Raw genomic sequence first — 27,570 nt, forward strand, 5'->3', positions numbered from 1 at the left:
CAGTGCCTGAGAATAGATGAGCTCACAGGTCTCAAAGCAGGCATTACGTTAGTATGACATAGATCTTTTAGAAATACATGGTGTAAAAGTGCCTTTAAAAATAAGATCACCTATTGTGGCAGCAGCATCTAGAACAAATTATATGTAAAAGAACCAAAACTCAAAGCAACCCTTTAAGTCGAATGATTGTTAATTTGTTTGGTTTTCAGCCTGGTCTACTTGGCAACTTTCCTGGCCCTTATGTGGAGGAAATGAAGGGGATTGCAGATGTTACTGGCCTACCTTTTGGTAAAGTTCATTTCTCAGCTCTTAAAAAATGTAATAAAGCACTGAAAATGTTTTCTATTGAGGTATGATACACATACAGTAAAGCGCACAGATCTTAAGTATACAGTTCGATAGAATTTTTAAAATACTTACATGCACGTAATTGCAACTCAGATCAACATACAGAAAATTCCAGCCACCCAGAATGCTCCGTCATACCCCTCATAGACAACAGACAATACCTCGTCCCCAGGTGACGGCTCTTCTGACTTCAACCTCGATTAGTTTTGCCTCTTGAACTGCTTATAAATAGAACCAAACAATATGCACTATTGTGTTTGGTTGCTTATACTTACTGTATGAATAGGATATTTGGCTTGTTTCCAGATTCTGGATGTTAAGAATAAACAGTTATGAACATTCTTGTACGTGTCTTTTGATGGACATGCCAAAGCAAAAGCTCACACGGTGATGATAGTCCACCCCTTTCTTAAAGAAGAATTTTCTAATAATGTCATGGTTCTGTATGTTAACCAAAAAATGTCCTATCTTTTCTCATAGGAGAGATTATTTCATTCAATGTTTTCTATGAATTTTTTACCATTTGTACCTCAATCATAGCAGAGGACAAGAAAGGTAAGTCTGCTGAGGAAGGGTGAGCACTGCCAAGCACAGGGTCAAAGAAGAAACTTCCAAATAAGTGGAATTAGAACGTGTGACATCTAGGCTTGCCATGCAGATTCTGTGTATGTTGCATACAGTGTATGGATCTTGGTAAAGTTTTAAAAGTGGGTTGAAAACTCTCCTTACTTTAAGATCATTGTAATGCCCATTGACGTTTAATTCAGGCCCACTGGGAAGTGTCTCCGGACTGTCCTCATAGTCTACTTGTACTCACCTTCGTGATTTGATATAAGTACCCACAGGGTGCATCATTACCCTGTGCGTAATGCCGTAATGACCCAGCCTTCCCTTGAAGCCCAGGACCAGTCTTCTCCCATCATTTCTCAGCCAAGGGACCCCAGTTAGCCCCCCTCACTTTCCCATGTTTTTCTGGCAGATCCTCAGAGTACAGGGCACAGCGTGATTTGCCCCGATTCACTCTTATTTTTTACCTGTTCTTTGAGGGGCCCGGTATTGGTGGCAATGCCTGAAGCATGTTTGCAGGTCACGTTAGGGGAGGCTAAAATAGCCATGTTCGGATAGGACCCTGTCATAGTGGACCAAAGAATGACCATTGATTCTTTGCCCATATTCTTATCTTACCTGAAACCCTGTGTTCGAGGGGATTATGGGGGGATCTGGCTGATGTGACAGGGACAACAGTTTGGCTTATGGTGCCAGGACGTGGCTTATTCTTATTGTTGGATTGAATAGCTGTGACTATCATTTAACCAAAATTCAGTGTCCAGCTTTAAGATCAATCGTATTATCATAACTGCTCCTACATGTCTCTCTTGCTTTCTTTCAATTAGGTCATTTAGTACATGGGCGAAACATGGATTTTGGAATATTTCTTGGGTAAGTAAAGAAAATGGTATCAGTCCTTGAGAAGAATAGGTTTATTACAATGGTGAAAAGTCCCAGGTCACCCTCAAAGTGTGGCCAGAAGTGACAAGAGAGGACTCCTGAGTTTTGTGAGAAGATGGTACACTCTGCTCAGTTATTGGCAAGTGCATACCTGAGTTGCACCTAGTGAACAAAACTTGGCAGTGTGCTTGAAGGCCCAGATGCATGTCTAGTACATTGCTTCAAAGGAAGAATAGCATTCTATTTTATGACTTCTTGCTCTTTCTGGGGAAAAAAATAACAGGGCTTTATAATTAGACACCTAAATTTGAATCTGGAGTTTGTTATTTATAGACTTTTATGTTGGGAGAAGCCTTAACTTCTCTGAGCCTCGCTTTTGTCATGTGAAGAATGGAGGATAAAATCACCCATATTGTTCTTTTTTTATTGAACTTATTGGGGAGGCATTGGTTAATAAAATTATATAGGTTTCAGTTGTGCAGTTCTATAACACATCATCTGTATATTGTATCGTGTGTTCACTACCCCAAGTCAAGTCTCCTTCCATCACCCTTTATCCCCCCATACCTTCTTCTACCTCTCCCCACCCCCTCGACATCCAGCCACATCTGGTAATCTCCGTGCTGTTGTCTGTGCCTATGAGGATTAGTTTTCTTACTCCCTTACCTTTTTCATCCAGCCCCTCAACCCCCTCCCCTGTGATACAGAGTACTTGTTAGGATTGATTGTTAAGGATTAGATAGGTAAAGTACCTAGTATAATGCCTGGCCATCATCATCATATTCATCGTTATCATCATTGTTCTTAAATGTCACTAAATTTGTCTTTTTAGGTGGAATATGAATAACAATACCTGGACCATAACTGAAGAGCTAAAACCTTTAACAGTGAATTTGGACTTCCAAAGAAATAATAAAACTGTCTTCAAGGCTGCAAGCTTTGCTGGCTATGTGGGCATGTTAACAGGATTCAAACCAGTAAGGAATCTACCGTTACGTAATTGTACAGGTAGCTCTGTGTCCTGCTTTTACTCTCTGAGAAGGAAATGAGGACCTAAAAAGAATATGAAGCCCCTGTGTGTCCCTTTGTACTTCCTGTCACCTTCATAGGTATGAGCTCCACGGCAGAGAAGGGTGGAAAGGAATGAAGGTTTCCCAGCCCGTTCTGCGGAAAAGCATGTGGCTGTATGTCGAGGGCTGGGAACAGCAATCTGGAATCTGGTCCTGGGTCTGCCCCTCGGCACCTCAGGCATTAATTCTCTGCCCGGCAGTTAGTTAGAAGTGAGGCCAGTACCATCCCACCTACTTGTCTCGTCCACGAGGTGTGAAAATCCTTTGAACTTCCAGAAAAGCTGTTTATACAAGGTGGTATTACATTCCCCATTGGAATTGCATTCCCCGTTACCCAGTCCAGGTCTCGATATACCATGTACAGTGCAGTGAGAGGGCCTGAAACAGGATGGTCCAAGAGTCTGACTTCACTCCCTTGTCTTCTCCTCAGGGACTCTTTAGCCTTACACTAAATGAGCGTTTCAGCACAAATGGCGGTTTTTTGGGTGAGTAGACAACTGTTAATGAAATGGAAATTTCATAGATGTTTTCAGAGGAGGGCTGGACTGTGCATTCTGGTGAACACTCTCACCTCTTCCAGCTCCCATGACACTGTGTGTGATCTCTTCCAGGTGTCTTAGAATGGATTTTGGGAAAGAAAGATGCTATGTGGATTGGGTTTCTCACTAGAGCAGTTCTGGAAAATAGTACAAGGTAATCCATTTGCTTTATTATCATATTTAGTATTTTATTTTAAAACTAGAGGCCCGGTGCATGACATTCATGCACTGGGGGTTGTGGGCGTCCCTCAGCCCGACCTACACCCTCTCCAATCTGGGAGCCCTCAGGGGAACCCTCTCCAATCCGGGAGTTTCTGTCTGTCTTTGCAATCCTATGAGCGAATTGTCTGAGACCCAACTCAGTTTGGTTTGTTGCTCACAGAATAATAGAGGCTTTTTTTTTTTTTTTTTTTTTGCTTCATTGGTAGAGATTTCCTGGAAGTTTTAGGATATCTTCCCTTTAATTTTTCCAAGACACTCTGATTTTACTTATGTCTCTCACCTTTGCCTTCCCTCCATCCCCAACCGCAACAGTAACTTGCTCCAGGCTCACTTTGCTCTAGTGCAGTGGTTCTCAACCTTCTGGCCCTTTAAATACAGTTCCTCATGTTGTGACCCAACCATAAAATTATTTTTGTTGCTACTTCATAACTGTAATGTTGCTACTGTTATGAATCGTAATGTAAATATCTGATATGCAGGATGGTCTTAGGCAACCACTGTGAAAGGGTCGTTTGGCCACCAAAGGGGTCACGACTTACAGGTTGAGAACTGCTGCTCTAGTGTCTAGGTCGGAGATCTGTCTGCCACCAGAACTCCTATTCCCAGAATTCCTGGTGCTCCCCACACTCTTGGTTTTCCCTTCCTGCTCTGTCTCCGTCCCACAGCCTCCTACTCTGCCAAGTCCTCCAAGCCGCCAGCTCTCCCTCTCTGCTCTCCATCTGGTGGCTTGGGGAGCCAAGTTCCCCAAGTTGCTCCACTCTCCACCGGCTCTCCTGCTCTGCTCTCCACCTGGTGCCTTTGTATGCAAATTAAGCCACCATCTTTGTTGGCTTAATTTGCATACTCACTCCTGATTGGCTGGTGAACATAGTGGAGGGAAGGTCAATTTACATGTTTCTCTTTTATTATATAGGGTTATTTTTATTGATATAATTAAAGTGTAACATTAGTTTAAGGTATACAAAATGTTTTGATATTTGTATATATTGCAAAATGATCACAATAAGTGTAACATCCATCACCATACATAGTTAAAAACTTTTTTCCTTATGAGAGCTTTAAGGTTTACTTTTAGCAACTTTAGAATATTCAGTCCAGTGTTATTAACTGTAGTAACCATGCTGTACCTTACAACCCCAGGACTTATTGTATAATTCAACGTTTTTACCTTTTGACCCCCTCTACCCATTTCAACCTCCCTCCCTCCCCATCACTCAGCTGCCTCTGGCAACCACTAATCTGTTCTCTGTACCTATGCATTTTTTTGTGTTCATCCTCCACATATAAGTGAGCTCATATGGTACTTGTCTTTCACTGTCTGATTGGTTTCACTTAGCATAATGCCCTCAAGATCCATCCCTGTCAGAAATGACAAGATCTTTTTTCTTTGGCCGAATAGTATTCCACATTTTCTTTACCCATTTCTCCGCATATGGACACTTGTTACGTTACCATGTTTTGGCTATTATAAATAACTAGAGGCCCCTAGGGGGATGTCCACCTGCTAGCTTAGGCCCGCTCCCCGGGGGATTGGACCTAAGCTGAGAGTCAAACATCCTCTGGCAGCCAGGGAACCCTCGGGGATGTCCACTTGCCAGGGGGGAGCAGGCCTAACCTGCAGTCAGACATCCTTAGCACTGCTGAGGAGGCGGGAGAGGCTCCCACCACCACCGCTATACTGGCAGCCGTCAGCCTGGTTTGTAGCTGAGCAGAGCTCCCCGTGTGGGAGTGCACTGACCACCAGGGGGCATCTCCTGCATTGAGCATCTGCCGCCTGGTGGTCAGTGTGTGTCATAGTGACCAGTCATTCCCAGTGGTTCTGCTGTTAGGGTCAATTTGCATATTATCCTTTTATTATATAGAAATGCCTGGCCAGCCTGGGTGAGGGGCTGATGGCTGTTTGCAGGCTGGCCACAGCCCCTTCAGTGTGGGGGTCCCCACTGGGGTGCCTGGCCATCCTGGGTGAGGGGCTGAAGGCTGTTTGTAGGCTGGCCACTGCCCCTTCGGGGTGGGGGGATCCTGCTGGGGTGCCTGGCCAGTCTGGGTGAGGGGCTGAGGGCCGTTTTCAGGCTGGCTAAGCCTCCCAGTGGGGACCCTCACCCCATGAGGGGTGGCCAGCCTGGGTGAGGGGCTGATGGTTGTTTGCAGGCTGGCCAAGCCCCCAGCCACCCAAGCTCCCAGTGGAAGCTGGCTGAAAGCAGGTATCTGGGATTTATTTGTCTTCTATAATTGAAACTTTGTTGCCATGAGCGGAGACCACAGCCGACTCAGGGCAGGCGGGAAGCTTGACTTCCTCCATTGCCCGGTCAACCAAGCCTCCTGCTTGCTCCAGCTCTGTGGCTGCTGGCCGCCATCTTGGTTGGGTTAATTTGCATGTAGTCGCTCTGATTGGCTGGTGGGCGTGGCTTGGGACATAGCAAAGGTACGGTCAGTTAGCATCTTTGTCTTTTATTAGTGTAGATCCGTGGTCGTCAAACTGCGGCTCGCGAGCCACATGCGGCTCTTTGGCCCCTTGAGTGTGGCTCTTCCTAAGCCTTAGGAGTGCCCTAATTAAGTTAATAACAATGTACCTACCTATATAGTTTACATTTAAAAAATTTGGCTCTCAAAAGAAATTTCAATCGTTGTACTGTTGATATTTGGCTCTGTTGACTAATGAGTTTGCCAACCACTGGTGTAGATGCTTCAATGAACATGGGGGCGCATAATTTTTTTTGGATACTGTTTTCCATAGAGGCTGCACCAATTTACATTCCCACCAACAGTGCACAGGGTCCCTTTTCTCCACATCCTCACCATCACTTGTTATTTCAGGTTGTTTGAGAAAAGTGATTCTAACAGTTGTGAGGTGGTATATCATTGTGGTTTGATTTCCATTTCCCTGATTACTGATGTTAAGCATCTTTTTTTAAAAAATATATACTTTATTGATTTTTTACAGAGAGGAAGGGAGAGGGATAGAGAGTCAGAAACATCGATGAGAGAGAAACATCGATCAGCCGCCTCCTGCACACTCCCTACTGGGGATGTGCCTGCAACCAAGGTACATGCCCTTGACCAGAATCGAACCTGGGACCCTTGAGTCCGCAGGCCGACACTCTATCCACTGAGCCAAACCGGCTAGGGCAAGCATCTTTTCATGGACCTGGTGGCCACCTCTGTATCTTCTTTGGAAAAATGTCTAGTAAGAACCTCTGCCCATTTTTTAATAGGATTGTTTGTTTTTTTGGTGTGGTTTATTTTTTGCTATTGAGTTGCATAAGTTCTTTATGTATTGTGGATGGTAACCCATATCAGATACATGCTTTGCAAATATTTCCTCCCATTCAGTAGGTTTCCTTTTCATTTTGTTGTTTTCTTTGCTGTGCAGAAGCTTTTTAGTTTGATATTAACTAAAGTCTCACTTGTTTATTTTTGCTTTTGTTGCTTTTGATTTTGGTGTCAAATCCAAAAAAATCATAGCCAATAGCATTGTCAAAGAACTTACCACTTATGTTTTCAGGTCTTATGTTCAAGTCTTTACTTCATTTTGAGTTGATTTTTTGTGTATGGTGTGAGATAGTGGTCTGTTTTTATTCTTTTGCATGTGGCTGTCCAGTTTTCCCAAAGTCACTTATTGAAGAGACTGTCCTTTCCCCATTGGGTATTCTTGACTCCTTTGTTGTAAATTAATTGACTGTATATACATGGATTTGTTTGGGGACTCTATTGTCTTCAATTGAGCTATATGTCTGTTTATGCCAATACCATGCTGTTTTGATTACTATAGATTTGTCATATAATTTGAAATCAGGAAGTGGGATGTCTCCAACTTTGTTCTTTCTCAATATTGCATTTGCCATTCAGGGTTTTTTAGTGACTCCATGTAATTTTAGGATATTTTCTTCTGTGAAAAATGCCATTAGAATTTTGATAGGGATTGAATCTGTAGATTGCTTTGGGTCGTATAGAATTTTAACAATATTAATTTCCCAACCCATGAGCAGGGAGTATCTTTCCATTTATTTATATCTTCCATTTCTTTCATCAGTGTCTTACAGTTTTCAGTGTACCGGTCTTTCACCTCCTGGGTTAAATTTATTCCTTGGTATTTTATTCTTTTTTATATAATTGTAAATGGGATTATTTTCTTAATTTCTCTTTTGGGTAGTTCATTGTTAGTGCGTAGCTACTGATTTTTGTACGTTTTAACCCTGCAACTTTACTGAATTTATTAGTTCTAACAGGTTTTTTTAGTATAGTCTTCAGTTTTTTCTATATATAATACCTAAACAAATAGCATACCTTTCTGATTTGGATACCTTTTCTTTTCTTTTTTTTTTTTTTTTTTTTTTTAATTAAATCTTTATTGTTCAGATTATTACATTTGTTCCTCTTTTTTCCCCCCATAACTCCCCTCCTTCCAGCTCCCACCCCACCCTCCACCCTCACTCCCCACCCACTGTGTTCATCCATAGGTGCATGATTTTTGTCCAGTCACTTCCCGCATCTCCCACACCCCTTTTTCCCCCAAGAATAGTCAGTCTATTCCCTTTCTATGTCCCTGATTCTATTATAATCACCAGTTCATTCTGTACATCAGGTTATTTATTCACTTGATTCTTAGATTCATTTGTTGATAGATGCATGTTTGTTGTTCATAATTTGTATCTTTACCTTTTTCTTCTTCTTCCTCTTCTTTAAGGATACCTTTCAGCATTTCATATAATACTGGTTTGGCGGTGATGAACTCCTTTAGCTTTTCCTTATCTGTGAAGCTCTTTATCTGACCTTCAATTCTGAATGATAGCTTTGCTGGATAAAGTAATCTTGGTTGTAGGTTCTTGGTATTCAGCACTTTGAATATTTCTTGCCATTCCCTTCTGGCCTGCAAAGTTTCTGTTGAGAAATCAGCTGACAGTCGTATGGGTATTCCCTTGTAGGTAATTGAGCCTCTTTCTCTTGCTGCTTTTAAGATTTTCTCTTTGTCTTTTGCTCTTGGCATTTTAATGATGATGTGTCTTGGTGTGGTCCTCTTTGGATTCCTTTTGTTTGGGGTTCTCTGCGCTTCTTGGACCTGTAAGTCCATTTCTTTCACCAGGTGGGGGAAGTTTTCTGCCATTATTTCTTGAAATAGGTTTTCAATATCTTGCTGTCTCTCATCTTCTGGGACTCCAATGACTCTGATATTAGACCGCTTAAAACTGTCCCTGAGGCTCCTTACACTATCTTCACACTTTCGGATTCTTTTTTCATTTTGCTTTTCCAATTGGGTGTTTTTTGTCGAATCTTTGGTTTGATTATTGTACTCCTCTGGTCTGCTATTGGGTATAATATTCTTTATTTCAGTCCGTGTATGCTTACTTTCTAATTTCTTTATCGTAGCATCGAGGGTCTCATTAGTTTTCGTGAGGCTCTGCACAAATTTATGGCAAGCCCTCAAAATTGCGATTCTTAGCTCCATATCCTCCATTTCTGTCATGTTTTTTTGTCTCCGCATCTTTTATGCTTTCTTGGTGCACCCCCTTGTGGTCTCTGTGCGCAGTCTTGTTCTAGCCAAGCCTTAATTGTTGTAGTTAACACTAGAGGGATTTCACCTTTTCTTTTTCTTAATTGCTTTGACTAGTACTGCCAACATCCTATCTAATAAAAGAGTAATACGCAAATTAACCGTCACCCCCCCACTCCGTCACTCCATCACAAAGATGGCGGCGGCCACGGAGCTGGAGCAAGCAGGAGGCTTGGGTGGCCCCGGCGATGGAGGGAGCCAAGCTTCCCGCCTGCCCTGGCCGGCCCTGAACTCCGCTCAAGGCTACAAAGTTTCAATTATAGAAGATAAATAAATCCAAGATACCTCCTTCCAGCCACTGTGGCCTCTGCTCAAGGAGAGGCTGAGAGCCTCGGTTGCCAAGGGTAACCCAGGCTTCGAGCAGGACCAAGGCTACGAAGTTCAATTATAGAAGTTAAATAAATCCCAGATACCTGCTTCCAGCCCCCGAGCATGGCCAGCCTGAAAGCAGCCATCAGCCCCTCACCCAGGCTGGCCAGGCACCCCAGCAAGGACCCCCACTCTGAAGGGCCTGTGGGCAGCCTAAAAATGGCCCTCAGCCCCCCACCCAGGCTGGCCACATTCCCATGGGGTGAGGATCCCCACTGGGGGGCTTGACCAGCCTGCAAACAGCCATCAGCCCCTCACCCAGGCTGGCCACATTCCCATGGGGTGAGGATCCCCACTGGGGGGCTTGACCAGCCTGCAAACAGCCATCAGCCCCTCACCCAGGCTGGCCACATTCCCATGGGGTGAGGATCCCCACTGGGGGGCTTGACTAGCCTGAAAACAGCCATCAGCCCCTCACCCAGGCTGGCCAGGCACCCCAGTGGGGACCCACACCCTGAAAGGGGTGTGACCAGCCTGAAAATAGCCCTCAGCCCCTCACCCAGACTGGCCATACTCCCACAGGGTGAGGATCCCCACTGGGGGGCTTGACCAGCCTGCAAACAGCCATCAGCCCCTCACCCAGGCTGGCCAGAACCCCAGTAGGGACCCCCACCCTGAAGGGCCTGTGACCAGCCTGAAAACAGCCCTCAGTTCCTTACCCAGGCTGGCCACACTTCCATGGGGTGAGGGTCCCCACTGGGGGGCTGGACCAGCCTGAAAATGGCCCTCAGCCCCTCACCCAGGCTGGCCAGGTACCCCAGCAAGACCCCACCCTAATCCAGGACACCCTTCAGGGCGAACCAGCTGGCTCCCACCTGTGCACCAGGCCTCTATCCTATATAAAAGGGTAATATGCAAATTGACCCTAACAGCAGAACCACTGGGAATGACTGGTCACTATGACAAACCCTGACCACCAGAGGGCAGACGCTCAATGCAGCAGCTGCCCCCTGGTGGTCAGTGCACTCCCACAGGGAGGAGCTCTGCTCAGCCACAAGCCAGGCTGATGGCTGCCAGCACAGCAGTGGTGGCAGGAGCCTTTCCCGCCTCCTCAGCAGCGCTAAGGATGTCTGACTGCAGCTTAGGCTTGCTCCCTGATGGCAAGTGGACATCCCCCGAGGTCTCCCAGGCTGCCAGAGGGATGTCTGACTGCCAGCTTAGGCCCGCTCCCCGGGCCTAAGCCAGCAGGTGGACATCCCCCTAGGGGTCCCAGACTGTGACAGACTGTGAGAGGGCACAGGCTGGGCTGAGGGACCCCCCCCCCCCCCCACTGAATGCACATATTTTTGTGCACCGGGCCTCTAGTTATCTATAATAATAAAAGCATAATATGCTAGTTAGACCAGACGTCCTTCCAGACATCCTTCCAGATGAAGCTGGGGCTGCAAAGGAAGCCCAGGTCCCAGGTTCCAGGTGCCTGCCGGTGTCTGGAGGGAAGCCTGGGTCCCAGGTACCAGAGGGAAGTCGGTGCCAGCAGCCGGGGGAAAGAAGGCCTACTCTTGCACAAATTTTGTGCATTGGGCCTCTAGTATAGAATAAAATGGGCATCTTTGTCTTGTTCCTGGAGGAAAAGAATTCATTGAGCTTTTCACCATTGAATAAGTTAGCAGTGGGCTCATCATCTGTGGCCTTTATTATGTCCCACTTGACATGGTGTATGATTCTTTCAGTATATTGTTTATTTTAAATTATTCATATTAAAATAGAAAAATATATAGCCGAAACCGGTTTGGCTCAGTGGATAGAGCATCGGCCTGCGGACTGAAAGGTCCCAGGTTCGATTCCGGTCAAGGGCATGTACCTGGGTTGCGGGCACATCCCCAGTGGGAGATGTGCAGGAGGCAGCTGATCTATGTTTCTCTCTCATCGATGTTTCTAACTCTCTATCTCTCTCCCTTCCTCTCTGTAAAAAATCAATAAAATATATCTATAAAAAAAAAATAGAAAAATATTTCTCAGCTTTATCTTCAATTGAAGAATCATTGCAGAATTTTGTAGGTGAATCTCATATGGAATTCATTTGTGTGTGTGGAGTGAGTGTTTAAAGAAAGGAAATTATTTGTTTAAAAAGTTCTGGAGATAGTGCCACTATGAAGGGACCTATACCGAAAATAAAAATCCTGTATAATAAAAACCCAGCAACCACACAGTACAACCAGAGACCAGAACAACCACAGCTCCTCACCCCAGCTAGCCACACCCCCAGCGAGCGGTTAGGGGCAATCAGGCAGGCAGTGAGCAGTTAGGGGTCAGCAGTCCCGGATTGTGAGAGGGTGTACACTGGGCTGAGGGGGACCCCCCCCCCCCCCACACACACACAAATTTCATGCACTGGGCTTCTAGTTATATAAAAAAATGTCCCTTTAAGTCATAATACCTGTTAACCTAGAACAGTGATGGCGAACCTTTTGAGCTTGGCGTGTCAGCATTTTGAAAAACCCTAACTTAACTCTGGTGCCGTGTCACATATAGAAATTTTTTGATATTTGCAACCATAGTAAAACAAAGACTTATATTTTTGATATTTATTTTATATATTTAAATTCCATTTAACAAAGAAAAATCAACCAAAAAAATGAGTTTGTGTGTCACCTCTGACACGCATGTCATAGGTTCGCCATCACTGACCTAGAAGTTATATTCTGTGCTGGTGCAGAAATCTTATAATAGCAAAACTGCCTTTAGCCAGCTCTACATCTAAATGACCTAGAATAAAGGGGCATCAATTCTATTTTTAATGCTTTCCAGGGAATAAGATTTAGTAATCTTCTTTGAAGATCCTCTTCCTTGATTAATAGCCCTGATTTCCAAGGTTTACTCTCTATTCTCTAAGTCATATATATATATATATATTAATACTACTTCCTCTTGATCTATTGTTGAGTGAAAGGCATAGACAATAAGGGTGGAAGATTATCTCTTGAGACTGTTGTGTTTGTCCTTCAGCCTAGAGGGGACATTTCAGATCTGTATTTCACCACATGGGAGTCAGAGATTGTTCCTCCCTGAGCCATTGCTCACCATCCTTTTTAAAATATGCTCCTCAGATATTTGTTTTCGCTTCGTTTCTGTAGTTAAAAAACTTCCATTCCAAGTCAACTAAGAATGTTTCTTTTCTACAACATGTGTTTATGTAGTTATGAAGAAGCCAAGAATATATTGATCAAAACGAAGATACTGGCCCCAGCATACTTTATCCTGGGAGGCAACAAGTCGGGGGAGGGCTGTGTGATTACACGAGAAAGAAAGAAATCTTTGGATGTTTACGAGTAAGTACATTGTTAAAGCAGAGTAGAAGCTAAAGCACAGACTGACATATGTTCAGGTTTAAGGCATGGGCCTGAGAGGAATCTCTGTTCGTATCTAGACTCGACCTCCAGCAGGATAGATGGTATGTCGTGGAAACTAACTATGACCGTTGGAAACGTCCCCTCTTCCTCGATGATCGCAGATCAGCTACCAAGGCATGTCTGAACCAGACAACCCAGGAGGTAAAGAGCATTCACAGTGTCAGATGTAGGAAGAAATGGCCTCATTAAGATTGTATTAGTTCCGGCATTGTTATTGGGCCTTTGTGGAGTTTATAAGCCTCATGTTATCTGTTATCAATGGATAGTCCCCACCGAGTTTTTGTTTTGTTTTTAATTTAAAGAGCAAAATTTTGCTGCACTTCCCTTTCTAATTCTAGAAACCACTTAGTGAAGCGAATGATAGACAAGAATTAAAAGGGGAGGAAAAGTCAGAAAAAGTGAAACATGAGAACCGTTACCTGTGTTTCTAACAGTGACCCCAAGGGAAATTCATTTAGGGGCTGGGGAGGTTGATGGACAATGTCTTGGTTTCTAATGACCCATTTGTGTGCATAAGGCTGTTGACGTCTGTATTTAATGTACTGAACAACCGATTTTTATGTTTCAGAATATCTCATTACCAACTATCTATGATATCCTGTCAACAAAACCTGTCCTCAACAAGGTATTTAAAATATATACATATTTTAGGGAAAGAATTTGGTCGTTTTATCTTTCCCTGTTATCATTGGAGAAATCAGAGCTAGAATCACAAGGCATGTTCAGCTTAAGGCCGACTTTTAAAAATGTTTTTGTGTGACTAAAGTAGTAACTGTTGGGACGAGGCAAAGAAACGGATCATGTGGCTTGGATGTCAGCTTGGTCAGAGTATGTTTCTAGTTTTGCTTAATGGCATTGAAGTAAGTGTACCGTTTTAGCCTTGACGTCTCCCTGTCCACCAGAATCTTATGCTGTCCACTACAACTAGCCTAAAACCTGACCAGTCCATTCTGAGGCAGAGCTTTGTGTCTTGGTGGATTAGGGTGTCTCTTAAACTTCATTACATCCTTTTATCTTTTCCCCACACTACAGCTAAAAATGCAGTTTCCTAGTCACCCGATGTACTAATAAGTCCCCCTTGTGTATTCTGGATATACACACCCTGATTTTCCCATTTGTCCTCCTCTTTGGTCCTTCCCCCTAACCCTCCCTAAAATCAGCCTCCTCCATCACCTCTGCCCGTAGCATTCAATCCGAACCTGGCTCCTGCAGGAAGCCTTCCTTAAGCCCACTGACCCTGCCATACTTCTTGTTTGGCCCATGCCATCATCATGAGAGCTCACAGTGGTTATTTACAGATCCCATGTGCCTCCTGTGTGTATGCCTTTAATCTACATGCCTGCATAGTGTCCCCCACTGTTTATGGTTTAAGGATAAGGACAGCTAAAGCACAACTGTTCAGACTCCACAGTACACCATTAGGCTCTGGAGGCTGAAGGTTAGTCTTATATAGCCTTGCTGGTGAAGCAGCGTGCTGCCCAGGAAGACACCTTGCTTCTCTCCCAAGCCTATCATATTCACAACCTGGAATAATAGTCTGTTGAAGTCAGTTTAGACTTTATATTATATAACATTTGTTTTATATACTTACTTATATGTAATATTATATATTCATTATTTAATATTAACTTCATAAAGCAGTTCCATAAGAAATGCTAATGTGAATCAGGACATCTTAGAATTGAAAACATCCTTAAAATAAAAATAACTTTTTTTTCAGCTGACTGTATTCACAACCTTGATGGACGTTACCAAAGGTCAATTTGAAACGTACCTGCGGGATTGCCCAGACCCTTGTATCGGCTGGTGAGCACACACCTGGCCTACAGAGTGCACTGTGACGTCAAGGGGGGAGCTCACAGGTGGCCCACGAGTGCAGCCATCGGATCTCTGACCAAGAACTAAGACTCAGGGCAGCTTCTCTTTCAGGCATGAGCTTGTCCGTGTCTTTTGTATGTTTACAATTCACAGGCTATTTGTGCCACAACAGTTGACTGTTCTTATTTACAGATAATTTAAGTACAGCAATCATTTAGAATTTGTTGAGTTTCATTTCACTTTAACATTTGGGGATGGGCAGTTAAACTATCGTGGGACCCACTTCTATAGAATAAAGCAAGAGTCTTGTGGGCGCTGAAATCAGCACATCTGCGTAATAGCTACAGCAAATTGTTTTCCACTTTTATCTATAGACTTGTGTATTTTCCTGTATAGCAGTCTTTTCCTCCTGGTACTAATTGCTACTAAAGTTAATACAGTATGCCACTGTCTCCTGTGTGTGACAGCAATGTTATTTCACTAACTTTGAAGGGAGAAATACATTCAACTGTGTATTTCTTAATGGGCAATACCTGGGCCTTTGACTCTAAATAGAAGTACTTTTTAGGGGTCATGAAGCAATCAGTATGCAACACAGTCTTTTATACACAGAATGGAGGTGTTTCCTTTTTCAGAATGACCCTACCTCCCAGAAACCCCAGGACATTAGCTTTAAAAACTGAGGCCCAGGTTCTGTGAATTAATAGTAGATAAACAGGTCAGACTTGTGGAAAATGGGATATGAACCCATTTTTTTAACCTTCCTAGGGATTATCCACTTAATAGATTTTGAGTTTTTCCTTTTGATCAATATGTATTTTTTTAAACTAAGTAATTACTAAAAATGTTTTTCAGAAATCAATATATTTATGAAAAATGCTAATCGCACTTGTTAACTTTTCAAACTCTCACAATTAACTGTGAACTGCATGCCAGTTGGGCATGACTGTATCCACTTCATTTCCATGTCAGTTGTATTCATGACGTCCAATAAAGCATTGTCAGCAGCCTTGTGTGCTGAGTGTACAACTACGCGCTGGTTTGAGGGTGGGGGCTATTATGGAGAAATCAAAGCTACTGAGTGTGTCTGAATGACAAGAATTGTGCAAGTGGGTTATTCAGCTTATGACTGGTTACAGTGTTACACGACAATCCTTGCCACTTCTTTTCCCACTGTTACCAGCTCAGTGTGCAGATGTTCAAAGGCAGCTTTTCCTCCCGGAATGGAGGTGTTCTTGGGTTTGTTACCTCAAAATTACAGTGATGCCAGTATTATCTTACTAAAGCAAGAAGAATTATAAGAGAATTTGTGTTAAAATAGGATTCAATTAATGTAAAAAACTTTACTTGGAATTTTGTCCCTCTTATAAAAATGATGTGAGGTTAACTTTTATTATTTTTCTCAAGTAGCCTTTGATACACACAATAAAATGGGATGCTAATTGTTTCAAACTGATTCCTCAGGACTATATTAAAGCGTATGAAGGTAATCTATAATAATAAAAACGTAATATGCTAATTAGATTGGACAGCCGAACAACCTTCCAGATGTCCTTCCGGATGAAGCTGGTGCTGCGAGGGCTGAGGCAAGCTGCCGCAGCTGCGAGAGCTGAGCCCCCTGCACGAATTTCGTGCATCGGACCTCTAATCCTATATAATAAAAGGCTAATATGCAAATCAACTGAATGGTGGAACGACTGGTCACTATGACATGCACTGACCAGTAGGGGCCATACGCTCAATGCAGGAGCTGCCCCCTGGTGGTCAGTGCACTCCCACAGGGGGAGCTCTGCTCAGCCAGTAGCCCTGAGCCGGGCTCACGGCTGGTGAGCGCAGCAGTGGTGGTAGGAGCCTCTCCCACCTCTGGGGCAGTGCTAAGGATGTCCGACTGCCAGCTTAGCCATCAGTTGGACATCCCCCGAGGGCTCCCAGACTGCAAGAGGGCACAGGCCGGGCTAAGGGACTCTCCCCACCCCAGTGCACAAATTTCATGCACCCGGCCTCTAGTCTTATATAATAAGAGGCTAGTATGCAAATCAACTGAGCAGCAGAACAACCTGTCGCTATGACGCACACTGATGTTCAGGGGGATAGATGCTCAATGCAGGAGCTGCTCCCTGGTGGTCAGTGCACTCCCACAGGGGGAGCGCCACTCAGCCAGAAGCCAGGCTCACAGCTGGCGAGCAAAGAGGCAGTGGCGGGAGCCTCTCCCACCTCCACGGCAGCGCTAAGGAAGCGGGGCCCGAGCCGTCAGTCGGACATCCCCTGAGGGCTCCCAGACTGCGAGAGGGCGCAGGCCTGGCTGAGGGACTCTCCCCACCCCCCAAGTGCACGATTTTTGTGCACCGGGTCTCTAGTAACTGATATTAAAATTTGAAGTAGAGTTGTTTACTCTACTTCATGATATATAGTATAGGCGGGCCTATTTATATAATACTTTATATATGCTTATGCATAAATAGGTATACATCTAGAACATAAAAAGATAATTAGGAGGAGATGTTTACAAATAGGTTGACAATGGTCCAACTGTAATTTTAGAAATGCTGGATAATAATCCTGGACTGGTTGCATCCAAACCAGGGCCTATAATTTCTCCACCTAGTTTTGGGTAAGGAGAAAAAGCAAGGGGCAATCATATGTGATATAATCCAAAGTGAAACTGAAAATTATAAAATCCAAAAAGTTATCTGAAATACTAATTTGTAGCTTAACTGAACTTCATTTATCCATGTCTTAAACATTGGGGGTTGGGAGGGACAGTAAGAGAGAGAATGGAAAGAGGAGAATGAAATGGAAGATAACTAGAATGGTGACACTGGGAAAACTCTACACTAAGATCCACTAGAACGAAGGCTCTTTATCTTTAGACCTCACATCCTTACGTAAAGAGGGGGAAATTAAAAAAAGAGTTCAGAGCCAGGACATATTAGAAAAGAACGTTTGTTAAGCAAAGAACATATAGAACCAAGTGTGGGTTCTAGTAGATCCCCTCCTTCCTGTGCCTCTCTTTCCTCAAACATGGATACATATGTGATGCCTTACATTTGTGTAGCACTCGTCATCAAAACATTTACATGAACATTGGACAGACTAACCCATATTCCCCTTCTAGGAAAATACTGAATATCCAACAGGTGAAGGAGCAATGGAAATGGAAGAACTCTTTAATTGTCCACAGTCTCACTAAAAGAGGTTTAACACAAATGTTAAATATCACTAATGTGAACTGGCATAGCACTTTATATTTTAAAAGTCTATGACGTTGCCCTGGCCGGTGTGGCTCGGTTGGGTGTTGTCCCTTGCACTGAAAGGTTGCCAGTTCAGTTGCCAGGGTTGTAGCTGATTGATGCTTCCTTCTCCCTTTCTCTCTCAAAATCAATTATAAAAAATATTTTTAAAGATTCTTTCATGATGTCATTTGATCAATAGGATGGCCTTAAACAGGCTGCTATACTCTGGGAGATATAGTTCATTAAAGGTGAGGACTTTTAGCAATATAACAGTATTTACAACTATTATTTATATTAAGTTAATCACATGTGATTTGATAGACCTAAATATCAGGGATAACTGACTACACATAGCAAGTCTTAACGCAAGAACATTACCATGGATGCAGAGCGGGGTGGGCTGAAGGAAGTCGATGGGGGGAAAAAGGGGACATGTATAATACTTTCAACGACGATTTTTTTTTAAAAGATTATTATATGAGAACTCTGTTGTACTGAAACTTTACAACTTTTCAAAATAACCAGTTTTCTGTAAATTGCTGGCCCAAAGGTTCTTTTTTTAAAATATATTTTTATTGATTTCAGAAAGAGGGAGGGAGAGAAACATCAATGATGAGAGAATCATTGATTGACTGCCTCCTGCACACCCACTACTGGGGATCGATCCTGCAACCCGGGCATGTGCCCTTGACCAAAATCAAACCCGGGACCCTTCAGTCCACAGGTGTCGGCTCTATCCACTGAGCCAAACTAGCTAGGGCTCAACGGTTCGTTTATGGGTATTTCTGAGTCTGGGCAGATGAAATGAATTGGTAATTAAAACTCTTCTTGTATCTGAATCAAAGTCATTTGTAGGTATAGGATTCTCCCATTCCTTAATCAGAAGCACCAGCAATATGAGGAAAGAACCAGACATGTAAAGACAGCAAATGCTAAAGTAACAATTAGAGTTGTACAGCAAGTTCAAGAAACACTGCCTCTTCCAGGATAGGTGACAAGGCAACCACATTTTTACAGTGAAATAAGTGAAATCCAGAACCAATTATTTTGTTAACAGATCAAGAATGGCCTGTTTATATTAAAGTTAGCAACAAGCCGGAAATATGCCATTTAAAGTTTACATACATACAAAAATGTTTTCCACATAAGATAGTAAGAAATAGTAGAGCATACCTGCACTGTAAGAAAAATGGTCTCAAGTTTAATAAATCGTCTCTCTGGCTAGTTGATATGTCATTATTTTTCATGTTTTGATTTCTTTCTACATCTAATTGTCAAGCCCCAATTCTGGAATAAATTCTAAGCATAAATATGTCAATTTAAATGAAAATGCAATTCAGGCTCATATGCAGGATATACATTTATTAACAGTGAAAAAGCATTTACCCAAAGTGAATGTTACAAAATACAAAGAGTACCTGCACAGTCTGTTGAGCTCACTATGCAAACATTATCCCAACCTGTGTAGGGTTCTCTCTCATTTTGACCTTTTCTCCCTCTTTTATTTCTAACCAAATTTTTAACTTATAAATTAAGACAGACAGGAATATTAAATACCTAACTCTTTAGCAACAGCTACTAGAGAAAAACATATGAAACTAGTTATTTGCTCTCAAGCTCTAGGTATTTTAAAACTTAATTACCTACTAAAATGATTACAGCAGCTATAACGTAAGTCAAACAAGTCTGATAAGGTTCATAGGTACTACAGTAACAACTAAGATATGAGTACAATTCTTCCATTATATCCACCCTTAACATGCATACAGAGGGAGAGAGAGTCAATATGTGAGGCTTGGCTTGAGTACGAAAATGAAGTTTTCCCCTCCTATACAACCTAAAAAACAAACACAGAATTGGAGTATACATAAAATTTAATTTATTGTTTCAATTTCCCTGAAGCCAAGCCAACTGGATATGAATTCCTGATTCTGGAATGACAGTCTTCTGAATAGATTTTACTCAAGTAGGAGATATATGTCTCACACAATTCTAAATTAAGTAGCAACACAGTAAATGTCCTCATAGGAAAATGTTCGTTTAATACTCCCTGATTGGACATTGCAGTTTTACACTGAGGTATCAGGGAGGTAAGAGTTTTAAAGGAATACCAACCAATTTTTATAGGGTATTTGTCATTTTTAAACAAATTTAAAAGATACCTGGAATAAATAACTGTTCACTGGTTCTGTGGAGCCTTACTAGGTATATGGCAAGTTTGGGATCTAAGGTAAACCATCTTTTAAAAGCTGGCTGACTTAGTAATGAAGTCATATAGATTTTCATTACTCAATACTTATCTCCCTCACTACTCACAGAAGCAACTGCTATGCTTTGGTCTTAAACTATCATCTCAATAGTTCATCCAAAGGCATACATAACCTTAATGTTCTGATACATGAATTTATTTCTATTAATCCACACTTGGAAGAGCTCGGTTTTTCATTTAAAATTAACTATAATGTTACTGTCTGTGCAGAAATGTGCTCTAATTATATAAAACATATTTCTTTTCAGATGGAGACAACATAGATAGGAATAAAATTCTGGAAATTATCTAATCAGTACTAAGAACATGTGTTCTAAACTCATCCAATTTGAATAGAGTATTAATATATATTATACGATAACTTCACAGATATCCCAGAAACCTTTATAACCTGTCCTATCTTGCACAGGAATAAGATACGAACATTAGACCCAAGAGCAGTAACACTGGCATTACTTGGAAGCCTGACATAATAGCTAGACTTTATAATAGTGTATTTTTCTAACTCTCAACCACTACCTCTTTTAACAGCCTAATTATATAGAGCAGTATCTTGCTATATGGAATTCAACATAATTTCCAAAAAAGATACTTTACAGGTAAGTTCAAACTTTATTTAAAACTACATTTTAAATTCAACATTACCAAACATCACAATGGGGGGGAAAAAAGGAAAGAGAAAGAGAAAACCCCACAGTGTATCAAGGCTTGAATCTGTTCAGAAGTTAGTTTCTTATGTTAACTGCCATGGGCAGAAATTAGCACATCTATCAAAAATGCAGTGTCAAACTAATATACATTTTTATACAGCTCAAAACAGATGTTTATTTAGAACCATTTTCATATATGCATTGACTATGTAAAGAGAGAGTCAGATGAGCCTCTGAAGACATCTCATGTGCTTTGGGCCCCCACTGTTTCTGAAAAACAAAATAATAAGGCCTTATAAATTACTTGAATCAAAATTTTACTTACTAGAATTTACTTTAATATTTTTGTCTTCCATTAAAATTTTCACTTTTAATATAAAGTTATTACCAAGGAAATACTAATTTACTTTGCTACGATAATTCCCTGATAACACACAGTAAGAGTTTTAAAAGAATAGATGAGGGTTTCTGTTTTAAGATGACAGACTTCTGAGCAGATACTTCCTCTCTCTCTCTCAGCGATGGGTCGGGTGGGGTAGGTGGGGTAGGTGGGAGGAGTGTAAAAATGAATAAATCCAAACCAACAAAGGAAGAGTGGTTCTGAGAGAAAAGAGGACAGAAGACACCATCAAGTTCCCAGACGCTGAAACGGAGGTTCAGTGAGAGTGGAAGAAGCTGCGGCCTGGACACACTATGAGATAGGTACCAGTTGAAATGGCAACTAGGCTGCAGACTGGGAAATTAACTGAAAGTTTGATATTTGATCTGCCCTTCACCCCATTTCTAAAACAAAAATCTTACATGATTTTAATTAATGATAAATTGATAGACAACAACAAAAATCTTTGGACCTTGATGCAAGAACTGCTCCTTTGAATGGCCCAGAGGTTGTGCTATTAGACGATAAAGGAAATGTGGGACTATCACTTGGCTCTGCGATGAATCATGTTTATATCGAACCAGCTTCAGGAAAATAGAGAAGATTTTGTTGACCTGCGGACTGAAGGGTCCCAGGTTCAATTCCGGTCAAGGGCACATACCTCAGTTGCGGGCTTGATCTCTGGCCCTGGTCCAGGCCTGTGCAAGAGGCAACTGATCAATGTGTCTCTCTCACATAGATTTTTCTCTCTCTGTGTGTCTCTCCCCATCCCTGTCACTCTCTCTAAAAATCAATGGAAAAACATCCTCAAGTGAGGATTAACAACAAAAATAAAAATAAGTGTGTTTACTTTAATAACCTTAATAATGTAAGAAATGATGAAAACTGAACAGAAGGAAAAAAGAAGAAGGAAGGAGTAATTGGGTAATGACCAAAGCTGATGAAACTAGAAAATGTATATTAAAAATAACAAAGGCAACAAACAGAAAACCAAAAAACCCTAATATGAACATTGAAAGGAGAGGTAGGTCTAAATACCCACTTTCCATTTATGAATGATGGTGTAAGACTGAGTAAATTTTCAATATGATATGGTTAAAACTAATAACTCATACCAGGTTCCTTTAGTGTCTGAGAATTCCCAGCTAATTCTTCACTCTGCATTTCACATATTTCACCAGATAAATGGTTTTCCTGTCCTTCTTCTACCATTTTCTTCCTTAGATCTGCCTTTGGAATGATGAAAAAAAACCCAAAATCATTTTCATCTTAATATTTGTTATAAAAGATAAGTTTAATTAAAGAGAGCCACATACCTCTGAATATATTGTCAGTTTGAGTGGTAAATCTTCAACTTTCACAAAGTCATCTTCATCAGATTTTTGACTTATATTACCAGATTCTGCTTCCTGTAATATAAACAAATTAGCATTTAATGAAGGCAATCCACTTCATCTCTGTATTTAAAACCAAAATCACCCATGCCAAGAGACAAAATTCTATCATCTTTGGTTTTCTAATATAATTAAACTCTATAATGAAACAGAAACCTAGAGTTCACAGGAAGGGTTGCACACTTTCAGGTAGGGAACAGACTTTGTGTTTTTATTTTCATTTTATAAAACAAAGAGCCAGTTTCTACGGGCTATAGGAGGAAATAATTAGCTAAAATAATCAGAAGAAAAACGCTTGGTCCTTGATATGTTTACAGAATACATCAGAGCTGTATCCAGCAGAATCTAAGTAAACATTTACAGACTTTCAATATCAATCTGTGGAAGCTCAACCAGAAAAATGAGGCAGGAATTTAGTACTCATATCTGTGACCAGCTCACACTGGAACTTGAATTCTCTTAGTTCTCTCAAGTTTTAATAGTATTCTTATCCTACCATTACCCAAGTGGAAACCGTAGGTTTTTCTTTTTCTTGAACCATTTCTCACCCATCTCCCATTTAGCTTCTATTTTGTATTTTTTTTTTATAGTAAAAGGTGGAAATTTATTGAGAAACAAGCACAGACTCCCCCGTGGGAAGGGGGAAGAGTCCCCTTCTATTTTGTATTTATATGATAATGGAGACTCCTAACATTGCTCCCATGACAACATATTTTATATAGCCATCAGATTCTTCCTCAAAAACCATGACTATAAACATTTCACTTTCTTATGCAAAAACCTTCAGTAGTGTCCTTGCCTCAAATTCAAGACCCTTACAGTGGTTCTCAACCTTCCTAATGCCGCGACCCTTTAATACAGTTCCTCACGTTGTGGTGACCCCCAACCATAAAATTATTTTCGTTGCTACTTCATAACTGTAATTTTGCTACTGTTATGAATCGTAATGTAAATATCTGATATGCAGGATGTATTTTCATTATTCGCGACCCACAGGTTGAGAACCACTGCTTTATAATCTAATTTCAAGTTAATTTCATGCAGTACTTCATTCAGCAACTCATCAAATGGTAATAGGAATAAATCTAACATGTAACTTTAAGAGTTTTGGGTGCATAATTTTACTGTTAATGAAGAAAATAAAACAGAATTGAGAATTACTTTTTCTTCTAATGTTTTTTGAAACATTTTAAGCCCCTTTTTTGGGAAATTATAAAAACATAATTGTAAATCTATCTTTAGGAAGAAAATTGATGTAAATTTTAAAAATACAGGAAACACATTCTTTAGACCTAAGAGTACATTGTTATAAATCCCTTCATTTTTGCTGATAAAACAAAGTATATAAAATATACACAACCCAAGAATCCAAAAAATAAACCTGTTTGCTGTAAAATTAAATTAATACAAAGGTCCTGATTTGGTAGCATATTTCCTAGCATTGTTCTCTGTCATTCAGTGTATAGGCATAAAGACTCTTTTGCTGCCCAGCTGCTGTGGCCCGGTGTTTGAGCATCAACCTGTGATCCAGGAGATCACGGTGTGATTTCTGGCCAGGGCACATGCCCTGATTGTGGGGCTCAATCACCAATGGGGGGAGGGGGAGTGTAGGAAACAGCCAATCAATGATTCTCTCTCATCACTGATGTTTCTCTCTCTCTTTCTCTCTCTCTCTCTCTCTCTCCCCCTCCTCCCCTCCCTCCCTCTCCCTTCCTCTCTGAAATCAATAAAAATATATATATTTTTAAAAGACTATTGCTGTCAAATTGTTTTATTTCCCATTCCAAATGTAAACTTTCAGGTTTATCAAAATTTATGAAATGCTGTAAACAGCTGAAAAGTCATGTATGAGTAGTATAAGAGAGTAATGCTGACCCAAATATCATTATCCTATCAGATCTGAACTGAAAAATGAACTCCCTTCAGTTCGCCACCTTAAATTCATCTCTTCAGCTCTCAAAATTATAAACAGAATAGCTTTTAGGTATTGAGATAGTCACCTTAATCACCCTTCTGTTCAAGTTTAAAATAAGTTTGAATAAGAAATAAAGATATTGACAGTTTCTAAACCTAAACATAAAGGTTGTGTTTACATGGTAAAAATGTTAACCTGAAAATAAAGAAATATGCACAGAAATGAAATGCAGAAATATTTAGAAAGGTAAGTGGATACATACATAGTCATTTACTAACACTGGAGATTCAGTATCAGGACTTCCAGCCAGAGAACTGTCAGGAGTTTCCGGAGCAGATTTAACTTCTTTGACTCTAGGCACCAAGGTTTCAATATCAGTTAAAGGTAAAGGCAAAGCGCTAGGCTGTTTAGATGAATCAGTGGTAGTAAGCGAGTCCTTTTGGACAGTACTACTTAGAGGTTGCTCATTTTCCAAGATATTGAGGTAACACGGTTTCATAGGAGCACTATCCTGGTCATCTGTCATAAAGAAAAATCTCTGCATTAGTGTAATGTAACAGCTGTTAAATTTTATTACTACACGAAATAAAGGCAGTATGTTATGAGTCAGAGCATTTAAGACATTTAAGAACAAAAGAAAGGCAACTATAAATGGGGTTGTTTTAAATATTAGATTCCTAAAATCCATCTGATTTCTAATGAAGCAGGAATTACAGGAGTTAAGCCCAGGAACAGGTGTTGTTTTTTAATCCCCCACATTTCTATCTAAAGATGTCTTCCTTATAGATTTTTTCTGTGTATTTAGGTATGTCATCTTTTCTTTAACAACTGTTGGCAGAAAACAAAGCCCTAATGTTTTCTACATTATTAGGGGGAGAAAAGGGGCATACATTAGGCCCAAAATACCTTCAAACTTACATTAGCTAAGAATATTTTTTTCTTTTCAATTTTTAAGCACTTTAAATAATCTTAAAATTGAATACTTATTTAGATTTCTTACCTTTACTAGTAGTGGGTTCTTGTTCTGATGGTACATTTTTGCTTTCTGCTGATTTTTCAAAGTTCTGTTGAAGAACCTAGAAGGAAAAAAATAATGTTTTGATAGTAAGGCCTAAAATATATGGTCACTATACAGGTGGTTACTACTATGTGGCTTTTGTCCAACCTGAGATCTTCATGCAAAAGAATTTAAAAATATCTTCTAAAAGTATTTCAAGGAGGTTGTGACTGCAATTTCAAGATAACTAAGTAAAAAAGTTTCCTCTTTCTGTAAAGAACCTCAAATACACAGAACTAGGAATATTATGGATTCCACTATTTTTTATTATTTTTTTCAGGTCAGACTCTATCTTAACCATTTGTACGCCATAAGCATTTATAGACACAAGTGGTGGATCTTTTTAAATTAAATTCAAAATACCGTGGCAGTTAACTGGTTAGATAAAACTTACACCTGTTTATATGTAGACTAGAGGCCTGGTGCACGAAATTCGTGCACGGGTGTGTGTGTGTGTGTGTGTGTGTGTGTGTGTGTGTGTGTGTCCCTCAGCCCAGCCTGCACCCTCTCCAATCTGGGACCTCCCGAGGGATGTCCAACTGCCCTCTCACAATCCAGGACTTCTGGACTGCTGGCTCCCAAACTACCTGCCTGCCTGATTGCCGCTAACCGCTTCTGCCCGCCAGCCTGATCACCCCCTAACCACTCCTCTGCCAGCCTGATTGATGCCTAACTGCTCCCCTGCCGGCCCAATTGCCCCTAACTGCCCTCCCCTGCTGGCCTGGTCGCCCCCAACTGCCCTCCCCTGCAGGCCTGGTCCCTTCCAACTACCCTCCCCTGCCAGCCATCTTGTGTGTTGGAGTGATGGTCAATTTGCATATTACCTCTTTATTATATAGGATGATAAAATAATGGAAGAGGAACTGACCAGGAGGGGTGAAAGATGAACAAAGCTAGGTGGCTTCAGCAGCAGGAGAAAACAAAAACTGAGATTCACCTCATAATTAGAAGTGCCAGATTCTAGAAAGGAATATTGTGGTGGGGAGTTGGTGATGAAAAGGGGGTGGTGGTGGATATATGAATTTGTTTAAGGAAAATGTGGACACCTAGTTTCCTTCCCCTCAACTTCAACAGAAAATGGGAGATTGCATTTTGGAGAAATTAGTAATTCTCAGGCCTAGGGGGCCATCTGGAGTAGGAGTGGGGTATGGAAAGCACAAATGAGGACAGGACAAAGCATCACATTGAAAACAGGATTCAGTGAGTCTGTATAATGGTGAGGCCCTCAGCCCCATTCTCATATCTAGCTCCAGAATACCAGTAGCCAAGGATATTTTAAAATTTTGTATTCATGAACATAAGAATGGGGAAGCTGTAAATTTTGACATCTTTAAAAAGGATCTGCTTTTAGTAGTTAAGATGGGGGAAATGTGTTAATCTACACTGGGATACCTGATCATCACGTTCATTTTCTTCTGTAGTTTCAGTGTTAGCCTGAAGTGAAGTCTGGACATCTACAGGTCCCTCTTCAAATTCTTCTATTTCTTCATCTTCATTCTCATCTTCTCCACTTCCATAATTAGTCAGTGCTTGAGTTTCAGCTTTGGACAAATCTACGATGGTTAACACAATTTTTTGGTAAATTTTCAGCACTTAATAATAGCTACAATTTATTGCATTCTTATATTGTCCAAGTGCTTTTTAAGAAATAAAAAATATTTTTATGGATTTCAGAGAGGAAAGGAGAGGGAGAGAGAGAAACATACATCAGTGATGAGAGAGAATCATTGATCAGCTGCCTCCTGCACGCCTACTGGGGATCGAGCCTGCAACCCGGGCATATGCCCTTGACTGGAATCAAACCTGGGACCCTTCAGTCTGCAGGCTGATGCTCTATCCACTGAGCCAAACCACTTAGGGCTTGTCCAATTGCTCTACATACAACATCTAAAATCTTCAAAACAGTAAGTACTAGAAAAAACTGTGGTGCAGAAACAAGTAATTTAGTCAGGATTACACT

General features: G+C 41.2%; 2 protein-coding genes across 24 annotated transcripts in view; one reads left to right on the plus strand and one right to left on the minus strand.

Annotated features, from left to right (window-relative positions):
- ASAH1 (N-acylsphingosine amidohydrolase 1) overlaps nucleotides 1–15,720 on the plus strand; it is a 34,789-nt gene extending 19,069 nt beyond the window's left edge. The window contains exons 5-14 of the mRNA XM_070408254.1: nucleotides 210–288; nucleotides 829–903; nucleotides 1,743–1,788; nucleotides 2,630–2,774; nucleotides 3,298–3,352; nucleotides 3,479–3,560; nucleotides 12,683–12,814; nucleotides 12,913–13,036; nucleotides 13,464–13,520; nucleotides 14,616–15,720. Of these exons, the coding sequence (XP_070264355.1) occupies nucleotides 210–288; nucleotides 829–903; nucleotides 1,743–1,788; nucleotides 2,630–2,774; nucleotides 3,298–3,352; nucleotides 3,479–3,560; nucleotides 12,683–12,814; nucleotides 12,913–13,036; nucleotides 13,464–13,520; nucleotides 14,616–14,705 (885 nt within the window). The 3' untranslated portion in view covers nucleotides 14,706–15,720. The remainder of the gene's footprint in view (nucleotides 1–209; nucleotides 289–828; nucleotides 904–1,742; nucleotides 1,789–2,629; nucleotides 2,775–3,297; nucleotides 3,353–3,478; nucleotides 3,561–12,682; nucleotides 12,815–12,912; nucleotides 13,037–13,463; nucleotides 13,521–14,615) is intronic.
- A 3,573-nt stretch (nucleotides 15,721–19,293) lies between these two features.
- PCM1 (pericentriolar material 1) overlaps nucleotides 19,294–27,570 on the minus strand; it is an 89,042-nt gene continuing 80,765 nt past the window's right edge. For all 23 annotated transcript variants that reach the window (XM_070408258.1, XM_070408256.1, XM_070408263.1 and 20 more), the window contains 6 exons: nucleotides 27,003–27,163; nucleotides 25,554–25,629; nucleotides 24,816–25,072; nucleotides 22,561–22,653; nucleotides 22,360–22,474; nucleotides 19,294–21,135 (listed from right to left, as the gene is read on the minus strand). In XM_070408258.1, the coding sequence (XP_070264359.1) occupies nucleotides 21,110–21,135; nucleotides 22,360–22,474; nucleotides 22,561–22,653; nucleotides 24,816–25,072; nucleotides 25,554–25,629; nucleotides 27,003–27,163 (728 nt within the window). In that variant the 3' untranslated portion in view covers nucleotides 19,294–21,109. The remainder of the gene's footprint in view (nucleotides 21,136–22,359; nucleotides 22,475–22,560; nucleotides 22,654–24,815; nucleotides 25,073–25,553; nucleotides 25,630–27,002; nucleotides 27,164–27,570) is intronic.

Source organism: Myotis yumanensis, unplaced genomic scaffold (genome assembly GCF_028538775.1).
Source record: "Myotis yumanensis isolate MYYU_CA2020_CCGP unplaced genomic scaffold, mMyoYum1.0.hap1 SCAF_3, whole genome shotgun sequence".
In the NCBI taxonomy this organism is placed as follows: Eukaryota; Metazoa; Chordata; class Mammalia; order Chiroptera; family Vespertilionidae; genus Myotis; species Myotis yumanensis.